Source organism: Vipera ursinii (genome assembly GCF_947247035.1).
Source record: "Vipera ursinii genome assembly, chromosome: 15".
NCBI classification, from domain to species: Eukaryota; Metazoa; Chordata; class Lepidosauria; order Squamata; family Viperidae; genus Vipera; species Vipera ursinii.
This window is the reverse complement of record NC_139528.1, coordinates 1,457,008-1,479,758: the sequence shown is the minus strand read 5'-3', so window position 1 is coordinate 1,479,758 and position 22,751 is coordinate 1,457,008. Positions and strand designations below refer to the sequence as shown.

Genomic DNA, 22,751 nt, shown 5'->3' with positions numbered 1-22,751 from the left:
TATTAAAGGCAAAAGGAGAAGGGAATGGCAGAGGATGAGATGGTTAGATAGTGTCATCAACATAATGAACATGAATTTGGACAGGGGAGGAAAGGGGAGCTTGGCGTGCTCTTTTCCATGGCATTGCGAAGAGTCAGACACATCTTAGTGACTGAACAAAAATAATTGGACCTAGTTCAGGAGTGACAAGTTATAAATTGAAGAGTTGGAGGGAAGGAAAGAAAGGTTTGCTCTTGAGATTTTCTAAGACACACACGACCTCCGTTCATTCCGCCGGGGCCTGAAGACCTGGCTCTTTGAGCTCTCTGGCCCAGGCTGAGGATTAATCTATTTTAACTGGGGTTTTATTTGCACAGGGTTAAGTTTAATCTTTTTTAAACTGGTTTTAACTTTTGTATTGTTGGTTTTTAATTCCCTGTAAACCGCCCTGAGTCCTCAGGGAAAGGGCGGTATATAAATGTAATAAATAAATAAATAAGACCCCCACTCTAGGTCCTTGGCTCAGGAGGCTTTCTTTGTGGGTAGACAACTTCAGGAATGTTGGAAAACAAATTTGAAAGGAACCAATAAGCAAAGAGGAGGTGGTTGATTATAGTATTATATTATAGTATTAGGAGGCTCACCCAAGAGGTGTGGCCCTACACCCAATTGCATTGAAGAAAAAGAGTTCATTCAAGCAGGTGTTTATTCTTCACAATAATTACCAACCTTACAGAGATTTACTGCATTCTGTACCATCTTGATTTTGAGAACTGGCTTTTCAAAGTCACCTCCTTCGCAGCCTACACAAATTGTAGGTGGCATTCTTCCAGAGCAGTTTAGTCTAGTCTACAGGCCTGTAATGCATCAACCCAGATCCAACGTTGCTTAGTTTCATGGTCCAGGCAAGGTTAGTCAGAGTCTGCTACAGGTTGAAAACGCTGAAATCTCCTAATCTAGCCACCGACTACTCCATCTTCTGGCAGAGTTTGTTTTGCGAAAGACCTGTATGTGGGAATGACCTTGGAGACTGGGCCCAGAGACACTTAGAGAATGTCAAATCAGATAACAGTTAGCATAGCCCACAGCTACATAATGGGAAGAGAAAGACTCAGAAGACATCTTCTATAGTTTCTCAGACTGTAAAGGAGATGGCAGGAGAATTGTACTTTCGATTTGCAAGATTCAGTTAATGCACCTTTACAATAAGGTAGAATTAGACCATCTGGGTGCGTTTCCTGTCTGGTCCACTTGCTAAGGCTGACAAGACATCAGCAATTATTCAAGCAATTCGCATAATTGTTAAAAAATGAACGTGGTATTCTCTTTGTGGAATACCACAGAGGAAAAAGCTGGAGGGAGCAGACAAAAGGGCTTGCTACTGAACTTGTAGTCTAGAATTCATTCACTTGATATCCTTGTGGACCTGACGAAACTTTACAATTGTCTATTGGGGATACCATAATCTCTTCTTTTTATCCATTTTGAATATCTTCACCAACTTGTCCTTACACTTCTAAAGAGCTCAATTTCCAGAGCTAGGCTCAATGGGATTGGTTAGGTTGTAACTCAGAGGGTTGTGTGAGTCCAACAAAATGTAGAATTCATTTCCTACATTTATATTTATATATCAGTTTTGATTTTCTGGTGTTTTGTGAATAACAAACAATAGAAGGCAGTATTTGCAAGAATTTGAAACATTTTTGGCTCAGGATGAGATGATAAGTTTGGCCCTTAGAGGGCAGATCTTTTACTCTTTTGCCATAACTAACCGCAGTACTGTTTTCTCCTCCTGGGTGCAGTTGCAAATTGTGGCCACCAGAAGGCAGATTCTTCATTCCTTGCTATTGTTTTATTTTTCCAAGTGCAATAGCAAAGTAAGTCCACAAGAGGGCAAAATACATTAATCTTTCAAAATACTCCCTCTTTTTTTCCTCTGACAACAGTTGCAAACTGTGGCCACCAGGAGGCAGACTCTTCATTTCTTGCTATTGTTTCATTTCTCCAAGTGCAATAGCAAAGTAAGTCCATCAGAGGGCAATATACTTCAATCTTTTGGAATACAATAGTCTTTTCCCTTCCTCTGGGTGCAGTTTCAAAGTCTGGCTGTCAGAGAGAAGACTATTTTCTTAACATATAATAATTCCCTGGATGTTTTCTCTCTCTAGGTGGTATGGCAGTATGCGGCCACTAGGGGACAGACTTTTAATTCTTTGGAATAGTTCTAAAATGTTCTTTCTGGGTGCAGTGGCAAGGTATGGCCACTGGGAGGCAGAAATTTCAGTTCTCTTTTTATATGGATGCAGCTGTACTGGGCCCAGAGAAAGAGATACAATTGCTTTAGATAATGTTATTTAATCTCTTTTTCCCCTTGCAGAACTTTCTCTAAAATATTAACAATTCCCCCCAAATTAAAAAAAAATGTAGTTTTAAAATAGGACTTTATTATTTTAGCTGTTCAGCTGATTTTACGTACAGTCAGTGTTTTTATGTGGTTTTCCAAAAACAAACAGGGCGGATGGAGGAATTCCTTCAAAGTTTTTCACATCCTCCTAATTTGGCATCAGCTGCTGATTTGATCTGTCATTCCAGTCATTTGACAGCCCCCAAGTGAAGAAATTGGTTCACTTCTCAAGTTCTCAATTTATTTATTTATTTTAATTCCATTTATAATTTGGTTCATCAGTTCCTCAATGTCACCACTAGGTGACAGTCAAAGCCATTTCCCCCCCTAAGCTCTCTCTCTTTTCCGTAGTATGCTGGCAAAAGAACTAGTGTAGTTCTTAAGTCTTAAAGGGGTTTCCAAACTTGGCAACTTTAAGACTTGTGGACTTCAAGACGTGGACTTCAACTCCCAGAATTCATCATGGCTGGCTGAGGAATTCTGAGAGTTGAAGTCCACACGTCTTAAAGTTGCCAAGTTTGGAAACTCCTGCTATAGCTTGTCAACTCAAAGCATCCCAAGGTGTCCAAAACAATTGTTATGGATGGAATGAATTGACCGATGCTGATCATCGTTCCTCTTCTCATTTTTACAGTGTTCTCCAAATGAGAAAAAAGGGGTCAAAAGAGGATCTTTCACTTCAATTTTTGAGATTCCTTAGGGCCTGTTGGCGGAGTTGAGCTAGGGATGGTGCTAGCAATTCTTTGAACATTAGAAGAACCGGATCTGCGTGAATTCTGATAAGACGCTGATGCTTATGCACTTGAACCTGTAGGACAGGAATTTGCTTCTCCCTCTTGCAGTTTTCAGACTGGGAATTGGCCCCTTGGGGAGTTTCTCCTGAAAAAAAAACATGAATATTTATTTGAAGTGGTTCTTGTTTTAAATTCTGCAGATTTCCCCCTGAAGCAGGATGGCGCTTGCTGATGGAACAAACTCATGAGAAACTGATTCTATCTAGGAAAAGATGAATGTCCTCATCCACAATGGGTGGAGAGCAATGTTGCTTAATCAGATTGATAAAATAAACGGATTACTCTTATAAGGAAATTACCAGTGACAATGAGCAAGAACAGTTCTCTTTTTTTTGGAAAAAATAATAACCCAGACATGTCTTATGATAAGAAGATGGAGAAAGTATCTGAGATAAACCGTGACCTGCTTTTTTCCATTCTCAGAAGAATCTGTCTTCTCATGTTTCAAAAATAATTTGCCGCACCCTTAGCATGACTTTCACATTTTCCTGGGGAAGATCCAGAGCCTAGAAAATTCCTCCAGCGTCTTTGAGCCAACTCAAAGAACACAAGACCTTGTTCTTCTCTTCCAAGTCATTCCAAGAGCTTGAGGTGAAAGATGGAAGATCTGACATGGGAAGAAACTCTGAAGCAACCCTACTAAGAAAATAGGATTATGTTTCTTCTTGAACCTTCTTTTGATGCAGCTTCCAATTTTGCCACGTGCATTGTTTTTAGGTGAGATGAAGGTCCACCAGGAATGGTGAAGAATAAAGTCTTGGAGAAGGGTAGATTTCTAAGCCGTTATCAACGCCCAACCAGCTTATCAGAGTGGAATGTAATTTACTATTAATGTCGTGGGTGCTAAATATATGGAAATACCATCTGCGTGAGGAAAATGTTCAAGGCTAAAATAGAAATATATCTTATATATATATATATGCAAACTGAACATAGCATGGTTGGTGAGGAGGCATAGTGGAAGCATGTTTTTAATAAGATATCATAAGGTGCTACTGTGTACATATTTTTGAGGAAAGGAAATTCCATCCTTTCAAGGCTAACATTAAAGGCTCTTTATAACTGGTTACTTACTATTTTAATGACCTTAAATAATAGTTCCATGGAGTCTCCTGTGTAGGAACGTGGGACAGTGATAATAGGGTTGAGAGGTTACATTCTCCACTACAGTTTTCGAAGCAGGAAAATTAGACGTTCAGATTGAGCAAGGACTGGGTATGTGCAGTGTAAACACAAGGATTGGTCTGCTTTTTTTTTTGAGTCACGTTGGAGATGTTTAATTGAATTTGCTCCCCCAGAATATCTGGTTGCAATGAAAATGAATATTTCATATATTATTAGAATATTAGTTCTCTCCCCCCTTCCCCGCCAAGCAATTAATGAATAGGATAAAAGAAGTCTGGAACATTTTAGAAGTTTAACTCAGTTTATTATTGGAAGAGAATTAAAATTGTTTTTAAAAAACATTTTGCATAAAATAAACATGTGAGCTTTGTTTCAAAGACTAAGAATATTAGTTATAATCCCTAAAAGTTTTTGTTTTTTTTACAAACTGAGCATCCTTTAGGAGATTAGTTCATTTCCTCCAACTTATCGCATCCTTCTGAAAGAAATTCCAAACCTGTTTGGTATAATGTTATCTAGATTTGTGTACCTTGGAGTAAGTCTTGTGTGAAACTGAATGGGAGGGTCCCTAGAATCACAAGCTTACTCAGAAGCTTTGTTGGGTCAATGCGATAGATCTGAAAAACCAACTTTCAGATCCTTTCGGTATCAGATCTGATTAGTTGCCAATTAACCACACGTCATGGCAAATTGATCATCACCACTGCTGAAGATTGTGAGGAGATAGTGGTTCTCTAGACACAATGAATTCTGAGGTCTTCTACTATTTGATGCTTGCAACTTTTTCTCATTAGTAAGAGTCCTTAATGTAGACCCACCTCATTGTTCTATATATAATACCACATAGAGTCTTAGTGGTCCTTATAATCTGATGCAACCCTCTGGAGAAATGTTTGAGGACGTCCTCAAACATGGAGGTCAAGAAGCTGTCCTAGATCTGCTAATGGAAACTTCTCCATCAGACATTGTATGCTGTCCGCTTCTACCATCACTTTTATTCTCTAATCTCTGAAAATAATTGTGAACCTCTGACGGACCTCACTCCCATCAATGTTGAAGAAGACATCATGGTGAGATCACATGAGAGTAACCCCATGGTGGGGTAGTGGTGCAAGAGCCAAGCATTCCTGCCCATAGGAGAACAGACCGTCTACAAGTTCTGCAGAACTTTGAAAGGCCAAACATCTTAATTGATTCGGCCCTTGGACTGATACAGAAGTTATTTTGAAATGCTACAAAGTGCTATCTTTGAGGCAAAATGTACAGATGACCTAAATTCATGGAAACTAGGTTTACTAGAAAACATCTCAGCCATTGGTAGCAACAAGATCCTGCAGCAATCCTTTGATCCACCAAAAGCTGTTAAACTAGAGTGCTCGGCATTCCTCATTGGCCATAAATCTGGGGAGTTTTCTATTTCCCCTCTGTTATCAAACTGGGAAAGTTCTGAGAGAAGTTGTAACATTACAAACAAAATGGTGGTGGGTCAGAACTCATCTCAAGACTTATTTGTCAGTTGCTTTTCTGGCACACCACATTCCCATGCAATAACCAGACAGTAAAAGGAGAAGCGATGCTACTTTGGAATCTATGGAGTCAAAAATCTTGATTGCCTGGGCTTTAAACCTAAATGAGACCCCAAGATAGGAGAAGAAACAGTCTACAACTTCTAAACCACTGGAAGAAGAACTTAGATAAATGTCTCATCTGATCCATAGGTACGGTGGATGGTGTGTTTTTCATCCTGGATGCACCCTCACTTTTTATATATACAAATAGTTATAAAAATACCAGCTGTCTTTACAGCGCCATGTCCACTGAAAGTGTAGCAAGATGATTGTCCACAGAAAGTTTAGTAAAATGATTGGGAATGCATGGAGTATAAGCCATTGCGGTATTTTGCCAGACGGGATTGTTGTGACAATACGATGCTTCGGGGTGTCATTGACCGGCTGTACATCTCAGCCCAGGGTCGAGGGGGACGTCGGACATCGGGCAGAGGACGTTTGGTGCTGCTGGTGGTAGTAGCAAGGGCAGTTGAGGGCATCTTGCTGTCACATAGGGCCTTGGTGTCACTACCAGTGATGGCCTCAGATTCTGGAGGACACGAACTCAGAGTTTCTATCTTACAGGCTTCTGGAAAAACTTTAAGGATGGGTCCTGGAAGCTCAACTTCAATAGGAGGGGGCTGGATAATTATTTTCATCTCTGGACCCTGGGAGATGCAGGACGAAGTGTCCATCAGTCCACATATTGTGGTGCAAGTCTTGGCCTTTGGAATTAGAGCTTTGACTTCACCCTCGTCACCATTGGTGATGGCCTTTTGGTCACTGCCAGTGAGGGCGTTGTTATCAGAGCAAGAGTTGTAGACTTCCACAATACACTCTTCCGCAGCTACCTCAAGGACTGGACCAGGAATGGTGACCTCGATGGGCGGAGGGTGGATCACCACTTTGTTTGAAGGCCCTTGTGTTAAGCAGAAGGCTGAGCTGTTGAGCCCCGATGGGACGGAGGATGAGCGAGTTAGACGTTGTGGAGTGAAGGAGCAATCGGAGACCGATGTTGAACGAGGCAATGCAGGGCGTTGGGCGCCACCGGTGATACAGTTGGTTGAGCTTTTGATGAGACATTCATTGGGGTAGCTGGTGAGGACTGCGCCCGGGATGGTGATGCAGACTGGCGGAGGCTGAATCACCACTTGCGAATCGGGACATGTGGTCGTACAACAGGGAGTATCTCCACCAGAAAGGGCAACCAAGCCTGAGGTTTTGGTGACAAGGGCCGTGGAGCCCGACTCACAGCTCACCTCACAGCCGTTAGTGAGGCATGAAGTCTGGCTTTCCACCAGGCATTGGTTTGGAGAGGTCTTGAGGCTCAGTCCAGGTAAGGTCAGGACCAGGGGAGGTGGATGGACCACCACTTTGGCATCTGGGCAGGAGGTGACGCAAGGGTTGGTGACACACTTCACGCCTGAGCCAGACATTCTTGCTGGGAGGATGAGTCTGGGAAGGAGACAGAAAGGAGACGAGCAAAATTATCTGGGCGTTCGGCAGCCACATACCTTGAGAGATGGGCAGGTGGACCTCACCTTTTTTCTGAGAACATTCACTTCGTAAAAGGTCAACCACTGTTTCTCTCTAGTTAATCTAGTAAAACTGGTTGAAAATATCATTTGTTCTTATTTGGGAAAAAGATTCTCCTTCCTTCCTTCCTTCCTTCCTTCCTTCCTTCCTTCCTTCCTTCCTCTCCTTTCCCCCCTCTTTTCCTATATAACTCAGGTCAGGAATGTTCTCAAAACCTCCGCTCTTCTGACAGAATGTCCCACAACTAGCCTCCCTCCTTGTTCCATTATCTATTTTCCTGCCAACACCTTCAATCCACTCTCATTCAGCTCCGGTTGCCTGTCTGAGAAGCCAGATTGACAGGGGCCACAACTGTGGCAAAGCAGCTAAAATGCTCTTCTCATTTTAAGAAAACTCACCTTAGCCAGGTGGTGTGTGTGCGCACAGCTATTTCACAAGCTTTATAGTTTGCAAGAGAATGTGGACACTCCCTGTTTTATTTTTCCCTCCCCCGTTTAACGACATCCTTGAACTGGATTCAGGAAGCCAAACAGCTCCAGATTTGCTCAGAGATAAGAGATCAGCAGAAACGCTAAACTGGTGAGGAAGGAAAATTCAGTGTAGGGTAGGGTGGGTGATCTCGGAAGGAGGAAATCTGCTCAACAAAGGGATGAGCAATAGGTCTTTCCAAATTCAAGTTTCTTTGTGGAGTGAGTTACAGTCAGATAAATCCTTTTCCCAATGTTGCTCATACCTGGGATGAAAGCACCGTTTCCTTCTTCCCAAACTGAATGGTTGAACCAAGGAGAGTGCTGGAAACATATAAATATAAATATCTAATGCTCCAGAGGAAATTAAAGACATTTGTCAATGTTCCCATCTTGGATGGAGACTGCTCTTCCAAAATGGTCTCAAGAAGAGGCATGTTCTCTTCTATGCTAAAGAAGATGGCACGGATCTTCTAAGAAAACTCTTCTTGGACCCAGTTCTTTAAGAGAGATTTAAAGCTCTTGTGTAAAAATGATCCCATCCATCCATCCATCCATCCATCCATCCAATTTCCGGATAAATTCATTTGAGTTTTCTTTTATTCTTAGGGGTGCCAACCGTACCTCCCCCTTCATTTTTCTCCTTTCTCAAGTTCATTTTGGCTTCTAAGCTTCTAGATTTTTAGCACTTAATATGGCTGATAAATGTCAGAAAGGGGGAAAAAAGAGTCTATGATTGAATGTCAATTTTGGTTGGAATCTGTCTGAAGGAGTTTTCTACTTGGGTCATGAGAAAGAATCAAAGTCAAAATCTCACCTTGGCCATGTGGATCTGAGTCTGGATTTAGATACCTGATGGATTTGGTGATGCATCAAACAGTGGTTATAGCCTTATAGCCCTTTCATAAAGTAGCTATACTTTCTCTGTCGGGAACATGCTCAGATGGGCTAAGAAATGAAAGACTCTTCTATTTGCATTGATGGGACTTCTAGGAGTTTAAATAACCAGGGAGGAGCAACCATGAGGAGGCACCAAAGAGGTTGAGTTTCCCAAGATGAAGCTGGCGGTCTGGTTGTGATGGATGGATGGGCCCATAGATATGTTTTCATAGAGTTCATATCTTAGGAACAATGGATTGTCAGGGATAAACCGGAGAGGAACCAGACCTGGTCATCAAAAAAAGCTTCTTGTGGTTCTCCAAAGATGGAGGAGAAAGCTAAAATGAGAAGGAACCTCATGTTGAGATCTCCCATGCGCTCCTTTCTTAGCAAGACCTTCTCAACTAAGTAGCACCTACCTGTTGTGTCACCTGTGCGTGCCGACAACAAGGAACAGGTAGGTCAAAGGCATTCTGCTAACAATGGGAGAGGTTCACAATGGGAGTTTTATCTGAATCACCTCCACTGGAAGAAAAGGTGGCAATTACCAACAAAGATGTCTATCTATATGCCAGAAGGGGTTTGCACAGATGAAATCTTTGTTTAAAGAGTTTACTTTGGAGAAATGAATACATCAAAGAACAATTTCTGGCAAATTTGAAGCCAAGCCTTGCTCCCCAACATTTTGTGGAATTTTTATGTGGAAGATCCCACCATCCAGTCAGAGCTGAAGAAGCTTCTTGGATGAGAAGCCAAAACAAAGAAAAAACATGAAAGTCCAGTTCAAACATATTAGGGGAAGTTAGGAATCAAAATGATAGCAGACATACTTTTTCAATCATTAGCTTTTTAAGAAAATCACCTGTTATAGCTTGGACTACTTAGCACACACTCCCCAACTAATGGGAGAAAAAACAGCAGTTTGAAATTCCCCTCCGCTACTAGTCCCCACCCCAAATTAAGCAAACATATATTTTTTTTCAAATGCTCTGTTTGTAAAATAGGAATTCTAAGCAACGTGGGTTTTTTTCCCCTCTTAAAGATACAACTGACTAATTCTGAAGTCATTATTTTACTGAGAGGGAGAGGTTGTTGGCTGACCAAGAGGAGCAGTGAAATTAAATTAAAAAGGGGTGTGGAGGCTGTTGCCAAATTACTTAGGTTGCTAAATGTCAGCATTTAAAGAACTGGTTTTGACAGGTCCCTGACAGCGTTGCTTTCATCTCTGAAAATAAAGGGCTTGTGAGTTGAAGGACGCCACAGACGAAAGAGAGCTGGAATATAGGGCAGAATTTTTTCTATTGCCACTTTAGGATTTGAAACAGAGAATGGAGGAAGACTTGGAGTCCAGGGATATTCGTGGAAACCTGATTATTGCTCCGATTTTAATTTTTCCATTTTTAGGTACTAATTATTCCCCTACACTGCTGGTCACTCAGAACTTTAGAGGTCTTCATTTGAATTAGACCTATATTTCACAGAACATAAAGTAACGAGGTTGGAAGGGTCCTTAAAGGTCTTCTAGTCCAACCTCCTTATACCATCCTGGACAATCTCTTCTTGAAAATCTCCAGTGATGAAGCACCCACAATTTCTGGAGGCAAGTCGTTCCACCGGTTAATTGTTTTATGCTCTATTTTTTTTATTTGAAATCCAGAGGCATGAATTTAGATCGATCTCTCTCTCTCTGTCTTTCAAATTCTGTCCATCTGCTTAGATTTTTAAAGGAGACGTTGAGTTCATTTTAAAGGTTAAAAGATAAATAAAATTAGTTTTCTATGGCAGGGGGATGTAGCATGGGATTTAGAGTACTCGAGCACCAAACTATAATAAATAAACTGTTAAGAATGGGGACAACTTTATGCACAAATAGCTCTTCTAAAGAATAGGTTGTTTGCAATAAAAAAACCCCTGGATTTGGGAGGAAAAGAGGATTATCTCAAGGAACCGATAGGAAATGAAGTTTAAACAGTGGAGAGAGTGGAAAAAAAAAGAAGCATTTAAAGATGTACAGGATGATTCCAATTTTACCAATGTGAAATTGGAGGAGAAAGCAGAGAAGCAAAAACAACACGAGAGCTTCCAGTAATGGAAAACTGGCGCATTTTTTTCACCCGCATGAAAATAAGGAACAAAATCGGGAGGAAAGCGGAGAGAGAATGAATTTGAAAATCTGAGGAATTTAAAACAATCCCATCTTTGAAAGAAAGTGGAAGATCATAAGAAGAAGAAAAAAACGAGAGAGAGGAATATTAAAATAAAATAAAATAAAAAAAGAGTAAACTGAAAAATAGAAGTAGAATTCAAAAAGAATAAATGGTAGCAGCCAGTTAAAAACAAGCGCTCTTCCTTACAGTCAAATAATCTCTAAAGAAGTCAAAAATGCGAATCTAAGAACATAAAAACACTCCGGTACAAAATGGGAGGGAGGGGGGGGAAATATTAAAATAATTTAATAGTTGGTTCTTCACTCCGTCTCCTCACAGTAATCCCAGTCAGACTTACCTGCTTCCCTCCAAGCCTGGATCCTGGATCCCAAGAATCTGTTTTAGAGAGCCTCTGAGCTTTTTATAACAATTTCTAGACAGCCCTGGAGGGGATGAGGCGGCTTTCTCAAGATGAAGATCTTAATTAGATCCCAACCTATCCATCTTCCCCATATAGCATTCAGTCTAATGGTCAGAACTGCGGCTACAACTCACCATCCTAACTTGGACGTATGACCTGAACGTTTGCACTGTCCACGTGGCTGTTTTTATAGACCGGCAAAGGGACATCCCATCCCATCCCATGGGGTTTCTTATTAGCCTAAGCTCAACTCCAAAACTTGGCTTGTAGCACGTTATATGGGCTGCTGTTTTGGGAAAACTGTGGCGTGCTGAAACGTACTTCACCACTTCTCGTTTCCTCCTTTCAGAGTATCCCCTGAGTCAAAAGCTTTCCCCAGCACCTCCCTGGTCCAACCCAAAATTTCCATAACCGCATCTGAGAGACGGTTGAGGTGATGTAAGGATAACATCAACCTGACTTGAAATCTTGGTGCTGTTTTCACAAGCCTACATGAGTCGACGCTGCCTTAATGAGGCCACCTCTTAATACATCCAAAACCCCATTGCACCCCTCCCCCCCCTTTTTTTTTTTAAAAAAAAATAGTGAATAAGAAGAAGATGATCAGATTCTAGAGGAACTGAAAGTAGGCGACATCTTAATCAGAATAAGAGCTGAATGGGATCTTGGAGGTCTTCTAGTCCAAACCCCTGCTCAAGCAGGAGAACTTATACCATTTCAGACAGGTGGCTGTCCTTGAAAAACTCCAACGTTGAAGCACCCACAACTTCTGGAGGCAAGCTGTTCCACTGGCTAATTGTTCTCACTGTTTGGAAATTTCTCCTTAATACCAGGTTGCTTCTCTCTTTGATGTAGCTTCCCTATATTGTTTCTTGTCCTGCCTTCTGGGGCTTTGGAAAATAAGGTGACCCCCTCTTCTTCGTGGCAGCCCCCCAAATACTGGAATACTATCATATTCCTAGTCCTTTTTGCTAGACTGGCCATACTCAAATCCTGCAACCGTTCTTCATAGGATTTAGTCTCCATGCATTTGATCGTGAGAAGATAGATTTGGACATATTGTTAATTTCAGCAGGGGAGGAACGGTTGCAAGGAATTCCTCTTCTAAGTCTTGCCATAGGCCAGTAGAAAGGTCCAGAAGATGGGTTTTGAGGAGGAGGAAGGAATGTCAAGGATTGAGCCTCTACATGTAGCCCAAACCCATTAAATTATCACACTGCATCCTATAGACGCCCATGGGTGTTTGATTTAATTTAGGCACTCGGAGGGTGGAGCGTAGCTGACAGGTGTGTATAGCAAGAGGATTTACAGTGATGAGTTATAACACATTGTGGTATAATTATGTCTGCTTGATGTTCAGTCAGCTGACCGAACCCTTGAGGACCATCTACCATACCTTTGGTGTAACACATAGCTAGGACAGGCACTTGGGCTGGACACAAGATTTCTCCCAGCCTTTGGGAAGGTTAGTGATGGGCCAAGGATCAGTGCAAATCAAAAACCCACGGTTAGCTGGGTCTGGATGACACGTAAAGCCCTAAACTCGGGTTTCCAATCTGGGGATTAATGTGTAGGCCGTGTCAAATCTGAACAAGGCACCCCGTTCTTGGTTGAACATATGGAAGACACCAAACTGTAGAAGTGAGGAACAACAATCGGAATGAGAAGCTACAAATTAGAGACTGAAATTTAATCAGGACACAGGACGTTGGTGCCTTAGAAAAAAGAAATCTAAATTGGCAGGGAAGGGGATATCTGGCTAGGTAATTGTACGGGGGAACTGGAGCCTGGAATTTTAATTGCTCACAAGCCCAAGTTGAGTCAGGGTGTGTGTGTGTGTGTGTGTGTGTGAAGTGGCTGCTTTAAAAAAGCTGCAATTTTAAGCTGTGTCAGTATATAGTGGACTTTGGAAAGTCATAGGGGACCGTTCCAATCTATATTGGTCAAATTCCACTTTGAGAAATGCATTTGGGGACCACATGTGAAGAGAGCCTGAAGCAGCAATTAAACCTCGAAAGAGAAAAGAGAGAAATGGATGGGACAGGATGATGGTCCTGGAGAGGGGAGAATGGCCCCAAATAAAGATGGGAAACGTTCTCTATCACCGAAGAGGGTTAGCTATGGAATGACGGATGAATGAGGGGGCCCTTGATGCTCTCTGAGTTTGGTTGTTTTGTTGCAGACATTTTATTACCCAACTAGGTAACCTCCTCAGTGCAAGAAGGGAGTGGGGTTTGCTAATGAATATAATGAAATTGTCTATAAGAAAGCAACCAAACTCAAAGAGCACCAAGAGACCCACTCACTTCAATCCTGAGTTACAATTGTTCTCTTTTATTGGTAACGGATTTCTGAGGCTAACTTTCTAACAGAGCCATTCCAGATCGGGATTTGTGTAGAGAAAAGTTCCTGCTGACCTCAAATGCTCTTGGAGACAGTCCGGTGTACAATGAATTATAATGATATATTTCCCTGGGCCCCTCCCTCTTTTCGTTGAATGCATTGCAAACTTCTTTCCATTCACCTTCTGACTCTACCCTTTGTCAGAGAAAGCAGGGAAGAGATTGGCTAACTATTATCCCATCGAGGCAAAGAGGAAAAGTGAGTTGAAGCAAATGATTTAGGAGGGGCCCGTTCCAAAGTCATCTATCAACTGGACAAGATGACAGATGAGATTTCTCCATGTCTAGAGTGGTACAACTATGAGGAAGGAAGAATTAGTTGAGGAGAAATTAGGACCTCCTAATTAGTTCTCGGATGGCTTGGTGGCCTTCCATTCAACGTTGGCAATTAAACCTTAATACTGTTGATTTTTCATTTAGGTCTAGTGTGCTGTGGTACAACCATGAAGAAGGAAGAATTACTTGAGAAATTAGGACTTCCTAATTAGGAGGTCCATCCAAGTTCTCGGATGTCTTGGTGGCCTTCCATTCAATGTCTAAGGTTGGCAATTAAGCCACAACACTGTTGATTTTTCGTTTAGTTCTGGTGTGCTGTGTAAACTCAACCATCATGACCTCTAAACCATGACTAGACACTTAGCCTCTTTCTCAAACCCATTTCAGAAAACACTTCCCAGAAAAGACTCTTTGTGATGCTCTCAGCAAGCTTAGCTCTGCCTTAATTACTTCTTCGCCGCCAGCAAACCTGCTTTGAAAAGGCAGCAGATCCTTTTTGAGATAACCAAGTCTTTCAAGAAGAAGTATCTTGAGTTTACTCAACTTCTCACTGAGATTGATGGGCGAATGAGGCCCTCTAAAGGAAGCAGGGCAGAAGACATGGCACAGGTGTTCAAGAGTGGCAGCAGCTGGCACGTATCTGCCAAGGTTTCACCCATGAGATGATATATCAGTCCAAGAAGGCTTGATGGGTAGATGGGCTCTCTGCAGAATGATTTTCTTACACTGTGGGTTCATCTTCAGAATTCTCCATTGAATTTTGAGATCAGAGCTTTGGTGGTTGGCCTTAGTTTCCGGTCCCCTCAGTTCATTTGCATATCACCTCCCCTCTTTTTGCCTATTGCCCCTTTAGCATCACTGATTGATAAGGAAGAGCTAAAACTCTTTTTCTCAATGACAGTGGGTGGATAACTTGGTGAGATGGGACCATGTTTCTAATCAAAATCCAGTTAAGTAGGTCCCTGCATGTTTTTGTCCTGAATATTATAGTGTCTCTTATACTTGACCACTCTTCTATATCTTCAATGATTTATATATCCGATTGCTCTACAGCTTCTCTTTGGTTTATTGTACTATTTTGTTCTACAAACATATCCATTCCCTAGTTTGAAAGGGCACGTAGTTCCAAGGACCCTCAAGAACATCTCTCAAAGCACTTTCCAAAGTTCTTATCCTGGATCAAATATTATTTCTGGGATGTTTGTGACTCACAAACACCATACAATGTTCCTGTTCTGGAATAAATTTTACAACTCAGCTCCAGAGTTGTAGTGTGGAAATATTAGCATTTGAAGGTTTCATTCTGAGGGAATATGACTCTTCGAGGTTAGATTTCTGAAACAATTCCTGAAGTCACTTTAAGGGTTAAATCAAAGCGTATCACTTCAGATGGTTTTTAGGATTAAGTTATATCAATAATAAACTTGAGGGGAGGAATATTTCTAGAATACAGATTACAAAGTGAAAATAACGGACCCTCTGTAGTTGGATAGGCTTAAAATAGCCTATACTTACATTCCTGTGATCTTGATGTTAATTTTCCAACCTTGAATAATAGTTCGGTTAATTGAGTTCCTTCATTTAACTTTAGCTGAGCGACCTGAATGATATTATCTCTGTTTCTTAGACAAAAGCATCATTTTGATGTTCCTTCTGGGCAACTCCTTGATATTCTGGTTTAAATGTTCTCCTGACTCAGAATTCTAAAGAAGGGAAATTCTTCTCTGAATGAAGCTTGTGTGTTGAAACCCCACCCAAAACAGGTGAGTTTAAAGCAGCTAGTCCTCACATTTAATTTCATTGAAGTTAATCCCAAACCCAGAAACGTTGAGAGCAAAATTAGGGTAACATTTAAATCAGTGTTTCCCATCCTGGCCCAATTGAAAATGTGTGGACTTCAACTCCTAGAATTCCCAGCCAATTTCTCATTGTGTTAAGGGTTGGGGAAGGAAGGAAGGAAGGAAGGAAGGAAGGAAGGAAGGAAGGAAGGAAGGAAGGAAGGAAGGAAGGAAGGAAGGAAGGAAATAGAAGGCAGAGTATTAGGTATGTTCACCAAGTTAAGTTCTTTACACAGGTGGGATAAAGAAAATCTAATAATAATAAAGAAAACTCTTTAAAAGAAATCTGGAAGTAGACACGTGGAACTCTGGACTTCAGAAATATTAACCACCAAGACTTTTAGCTGCATTTATTTGGGATTGCTTTAGGTTATGAAAGGAATCCAGGTTTTTTTTTCTTTCTAACATTCCTTGAATTTTCATCAGTTACAGCCAGGCATTAGATGGGAAAGCCATCCTGGATCGGTAGAGAGTCGCAAGAGCCGATTCGTATCTAGAGCTCGGCTCCAATTCTAGGTTGGACAGATCTTCATCGATGAAGTCAGAAAGCACTGCTCGTCCTCCTACCCCCATCCCTGCACGTGCACAGGGGTTATGCTGTGTAATCTGCAGAGGTTGGTTGGGGCAGAAGAGGGCAGGACCCGGGATGGTCAATACGAAGGGTGGTGGCCGTATTTCCACCGTGGAAGGCGGACATGATGCGTAGCAGGGGGATCGCCTGTCCATTTCAGCAGATGGAGGTGACTCTACAAGGAAAGAAACCATTTCAAAGCCGAAGAGCCAGCGCTTGTCCGAGGACGTCTCCGTGGTCATGTGGCTGGCATGACCGGAGGCCAAAGGCGCATGGAACGCTGTTACCTTCCCACCGTGGTGGTCCCTGTTTTTCTACTTGCATTTTTACGTGCTTTCGAACTGCTAGGTTGGCAGAAGCTGGGACGAGTAACAGGCACTCGCTCTGCTACGCGGCACTCGGGATTCGACCCGCCAAACTTCCGACCTTCTGATCGACAAGCTCAGCGTCCTAACCCACTGAGCCACCGCGTCCCTAATCTACCCCTAAAAGATTATTTTAACATGACATGCAAAATTCTAGAAAGATAGTCATACATATTAAGAATGATACTAATTTTTCTAATTTAATGGTTACCTGATTAAATTAACAATTTCAGCTCTGACTTCAGCTTCCTGCTTCCCAGAAATAAAATCGGCCCCAAACTTTATTTTTAGAAGCTCTCTTTTAAGTCTTACCTGGTTGTCTAGGTGAAGAGGTATCTCAAGAAGAAGCTTCAAGCAGCCTCGTGTGCCCTGTGCATTTTTATAGCACTTTGAGGGCAGGAATTGAGAATGTTTTCCCCCTCCCAAACACGACAGTGTGAGTTGACGCCTTACTGTGGTTTAATGTCATCTTTGCTCCACCAAATTACTTTTAATTATTTGCTTTTCTGGTTGTGAAGGCGGGATTGTCATAATCTTTGATAAGAGCATTCAGATTCTCTATAATTCTTTTCAAAAAGGAGGAAGGGTGTTCTCAAAAGTCATCTTGTTATGTTGGGTGGGATACATCTTAGCTGTGTCCTGTTATTGAGAGGGGGAAGCGGAAATGCTAGTCGTCTTCTTCTTCTTCTTCTTCTTCTTCTTCTTCTTCTTCTTCTTCTTCTTCTTCTTCTTCTTCTTCTTCTTCTTCTTCTTCTTCTTCTTCTTCTTCTTCTTCTTCCCCTGCCACGTGCCTATTGAGGACAGTGACATAGATTCTCTGCTTGATATAAGATGCCTTGGGCAAGGAATTAAGACTTATACAATGACACGTGAAGGGCAATAAATATCTTAATGAGGGCTTCCTGTGTATCTCCTCTGAATATCTTCTCCTGGGAGATTCTCTAACCACAAATTGGCATAGCTCTACCTTCTTTCCTTGATTGAGAAACATTGATAGCTGGTTTAAAATAGCTACTGTTGACATACCTAAGCAGAAATGGAAGACATTCATTTCTCTGGGTTTGGCTTCCTAAAACCCACCAGAGCTGGCCTCCTAAAACCAACAAGCAGATCTTAAGATGAATGCTGTTTCAGAGGAAGGGGAATATACTAAAATTATAGTTGTGTGGCCCTGAATATTAGATACAAATGGGCAGTCTTCTTTGACCTGGAGAGCATCAATCAGGGTAAAATCTGTGTAGTACAGCAGGAGGGATGAAGGAGTTAGATTAGGAAAACTTATGTCTCTATGAAAGCTTCCTGAATGATTCTGGATCAGTCACAGTCTCTTGAGCCTCCCTACCTCACAGGGTTGTTGCTACAGAGAAAAACTGGAGAGTAATATGTAGCTCTGGAGGAGAGATGGCACATCAAACTAAGAAAGAAAGGAATATAGATTCTTAAACATGGCGAATATTGGATCTCACTTCCATCAACTCAGAAGAGAGGCAGATAGAATTAGGGTTTAATGAAAGGATTGTCTTCTCATAAATGGACACTGGTGGATGGACATGAACACCAAGATCACCATTTTGAGAATGAAGACGCTCTCTCTGGGAGACCCCTTTTGTGGCAGGATCTGCAAGATGTCCTCCAAAGCCCCAAAGTGCCCACACTGGTTCTAAAATTTTAGATTTGGGAAGGGTATGTTGGTTCTCTGTCCTGTGCAAGTTTGCTGAAGGTAGACTTTCAAAATGCAAGAGAAATAACCAGTCTCCTCCACATGTTACGACAGCGAGTGAGAATAGGTGGGGTCTTCTTTGCCTTCAGGAGGGCTTGAGGTGGCTGAAGTTGGCATAACAGGGAGATGTGGACCTAGATACAAAGCGTGCAGCTGTTTTCTTAGATAAGGTTGATTATTCCACCCAACTATAAATCTAGCAGCGTGATCCAGAAATCTGGCAGGCTGCTCAACTTGGCCTATCTCTTAAGGTTCTCACTGATAGGGAGTAACAAATCTTACACATCTGTTGAACTCCTCAAAGTTGGGTGTATCCTGGGATTTTCTCTCATTTGGGATTCAACTGGGTCATTTCCCCCGCCCTGAACCTCTTTTGTTCAAAGCCAACTCTAATCAGGGTCTGATTCATTCAGAGTGGTGTTCCAATTTGAGAAAGGTGTGGAGACAGCCTTCGTATTTGACAGGCGAGGGAGATAATTTAAGATGGCTTTTATAGATTTATTTATTTTTAAAAAAAACCCTACCCTCCAGTTGGGGACAGATTGTGGTTGCGTAAAGCCGAGAAGAAGTTGCTCTGGGTTTGCGAGGCAGAATCCTACATTCAATGGTTGATCTTGCTTTCTGTTATGAAAACAGGTCAGCATTAGCATAGCTAGAATAAATTTCAACTTAGTAGAATGCTGAGAAAAGTTATTCTATCTTAACCTTCCTTCTCTGCTTTAACCATCCTTTAAACTATTCTTCACTACTGGCAGCCCTATAAAGGTAGACCAGACCATGAAACCAATACTAAATAGGTCTAAAATTATACAGGTAGTCCTTGACTTACAATTCACTGAGTGACCATTCAAAGTTACGACAGCACTGAAAAAAGTGAGCTAGGACCATTTTTCACACTTATGACCGTTGCAGCATCCCCCAGGGTCATGTGATTTATATTCGGATGCTTAGGAACTGATGAACAGAGATAGTAACAGAATCTTGCATATTTGTCCTTCGAGGCCATTCCCGGAGCCCTCTAAATCTACTTTTAACTCCAGAATTGACCATCTCTAGTTGTTGCCAACCACAAATGATGTCTTCTCTGTAGGTTTGCCCTCCCTGCTTTGAAGGTAGTGTCCAAAATTGTGTGGAGCATTAGTAAATTATTTAATTTAACTAACTGCAAAGTGGATGGGAAGCTCAGGATCCCAAATCATCTGCTCTTCAATTTTGTTGAATTTGCAGACCAGGTTGGGCGTCTTCAAGAAATAGGACCAAGAGATCTCTAACAAATGCAGAGGCATCTGATAATTAAGAACAACTGGAGTAGGCATGACATGTCTGGGATGGTACCCAAGGTGTTTACGCAGCTGTGCATAACTGAGATACCCCAGTATTTAAAGTATTAAGGCTAAAAATTCATTACTCTTCTTGGGTAACCTCGTAGGGTGGAGTCCTTATTATCCTGAACCTGGAAGAGAAGAAAAGGTGAGCAAGCACACAAGCCAGCAATTATTTACTAGTGTTGCATTGATAATCAATCACAGGTGATTTCTTCATCCTAATTTCTTTTCAGGTGTCAATGGTTGGCATTGAGCCCCGTGGTGAGTCATGCTCAGCTGTTGGTGGACCAAGAGGTATAAGACGTTTGACACTCAGCACCTTCCTTCAGCACCTCTCTGGAGTCTTTTGATCCTTCCATTGAGAAGAACGAGGTAAGTCAGAGCAGAGCAGGTGATGTCTTTGAGATGGGTTCCATAACTTCACTTCTCTTGCACCTTCTTCATGTCTTTGGGTTCTGAGGATCCTGCAATGTTCCCAGTTAGGAGATGTTTAGAAGCAGATTTAGCCAATGGCTACACTTCACTGAAATGATTGGATGGATGCTTTAGTTTGCATCTCACTTTTCCCCACAGCAGCAAAAGAAGTCTTCTGTCCTTTCTTCACATTTCTAGAGTTTTAGGACCGTGAGGAACCAAGGTAAGATAGATGCTCAAGCTGGACCATTCACCATCACAATAAAGACAGTAAGGCTTTTGAAGAACCTCAAGTATTGGTCCAACTATGATCCTCCAGATCTTGTTGGAAGGGACTCCCTTCATCCTTGGCCAAATTGAGGGGAGATGGACTCCAATATCTGGACTAGATGGTGGGTAAACAAAGGAGGACAATTCTATTCCTGAATTAAGTGAATTAATTCTGAAATTGGATAATGCATATTCCACAGAACTTCTGACTTTCCCTGTCTTCATTAGTATTCTTTCTACCAACTGCATCAGCATGGAAACTCTTCTCCATTGGTCCTCATCTGAGAGAAACTTCTGCTGAATTAAGCACTTGCCTCTCCCTCTTCTTTTCCAGAGCAACAGTCCTCCCACTATGATGTCCGAGTGCTATGCCAGCTGTCCGGCCTCGACTGTCACAATTCAGCCACCTCCTTTTGTCCTAAATATTCCAGGACCAGCATTATACTGCCCTGACCAAGTCTTTGGCATTGAACAACACAATCCATGTGCAGGCTTTGGTGGCATGGTGAGAGGTGGAGGTGGCATTGGCATTGAGGGTACTGTTGGAGGAAGTATGGGTCCTTTGGGTCCAGGAAGAGGAGGCTGGGGTGGTAGCTGGAGTGATGGAAGCAGAGTAGGGAGTAGGATGGGTGGTGGCTTGGGTGTTGTTGGAGTAGGAGGTGGTGGTTTGGGCATTGGAGGACTTGGAGGACCCACAGGTGGTCACCTGGGCATTGGAGGACCCACAGGTGGTCACCTGGGCATTGGAGGACTTGGAGGACCCACAGGTGGTCACATGGGCATTGGAGGACCCACAGGTGGTCACATGAGCATTGGAGGACTTGGAGGACCCACAGGTGGTCACCTGGGCATTGGAGGACTTGGAGGACGCACAGGTGGTCATCTGGGCATTGGTGGACCAAGGGGTACCACAGCAGGTTGGAGTGGAGGTAGCAGAGTAGGGGGCACTGTAGGTGGTCGGAGAGGCAGTGTTGGGACGGGCAGTATCACTGGTGGTGATTTGGGCAGTGGTGAAGGTGGAGCTATGGTTGGTCGGAGAGGCAGTATTGGAGCTGGAGGTTCTACAATAGGTTGGAGTGGAGGTAGCAGAGGACGGGACACTATGGGTGTTCGCAGAGGCAGCGTTGGGACTGGCAGCATCGCTGAGGGTGATTTAGGCACTAGTGGAGTTGAGAGCATCAGACATGGTAGTTTGAGCCCTGGTGGAAGAAGGGTCACCACAGGAGGTTGGAGTGGAGATAGCGGAGCAGGGGTTAGTGTGGGGGGAAGGAGAGGTAGTATTGGAATGGGAGGCACTATGGGCGGTGGAGGTGGAGTAGGAAGCAGCATGAGTGGTCGCAGAGGCAGTATTGGAACAGTGAGTGTCACTGGTGGCGATTACGGCCTTAGCGGAACAAGGGGAAGTATGGGAGGTGGCTGGACTAGTGGCCGCCGAATAAGTGGAAGCTACCGACATGGTGGTAGCCTTGGGTACCACAGTGGTGGATATGGTGGTGGTTACGGCAGTAGTGGATACAGTGGCTTTGGCAGTGGAGCGTACGGTGGTGGTAGTGGGCATGGTGGTGGGTCCAGCAGTGGCAGATATGGTACCTGTGGATATGGTGGTGGTTATGGTGGCACAGGATATGGTTCTGGATATGGAGGTGGCTATGGCCACACAGGATATGGTTCTGGTGGATATAGACGGATCCGATACTCTGTCGGCGGAGGGAATGGATACAGAAGTGGTGGCTTCAGCAGCAGATCTTATGGAGGTTCCTATGGAGGCCCTTCAAACATCTAGTCCTGTTACTGAACATGGAAGAAATAACTCAGAGGTCCCCGAACAACTGGAGAAGAAAAACATGAAACGGAATGCTATGTTTAGACTGACGGACTTAAGACAGAACCATTGTCTTCTGACAACACAAACTCAGGTCTGAAATCTTAGACAGGTTTCGGTTGACTTCTGTGTCTTCCCGTTCTCTCTTCTGATGGCACCCCAAAAGAGAATTGATTGCCTTTCTGACTGCTGCTCGTACTTTCTGGACTGGAGGAAGTGGTAGAGATCGTGGACCTAGCCTGCTGGGGAAACGGAGATGTATTATTCCGACAGACTCCAAAACTATGTTTGTCTAGAATCCGGAAACACTCGATATATTTATAAGCAACCGGTGTCTGCTACAGCAAGTTAAAACTCATGTTTCTGCTTAGCTACCCTGCAGCTAGGATTGAACCAAATGCTTCGTCGTTTCTTTTGTTCTTCTGATTAAATTTCCTTTTGCATCAGAC

The 22,751-nt window shown here is 42.6% G+C and overlaps 1 protein-coding gene across 1 annotated transcript; it reads left to right on the top strand.

Annotated features, from left to right (window-relative positions):
* Positions 1–20,832: 20,832 nt before the first annotated feature.
* On the top strand, positions 20,833–22,263 carry LOC310647321 (uncharacterized protein; the record flags this gene model as incomplete). The annotated part of the gene is made up of 1 exon (XM_083374479.1): positions 20,833–22,263. One exon carries the CDS (start codon positions 20,833–20,835, stop codon positions 22,261–22,263), a length of 1,431 nt encoding a protein of 476 aa, XP_083230605.1.
* Positions 22,264–22,751: the final 488 nt, after the last annotated feature.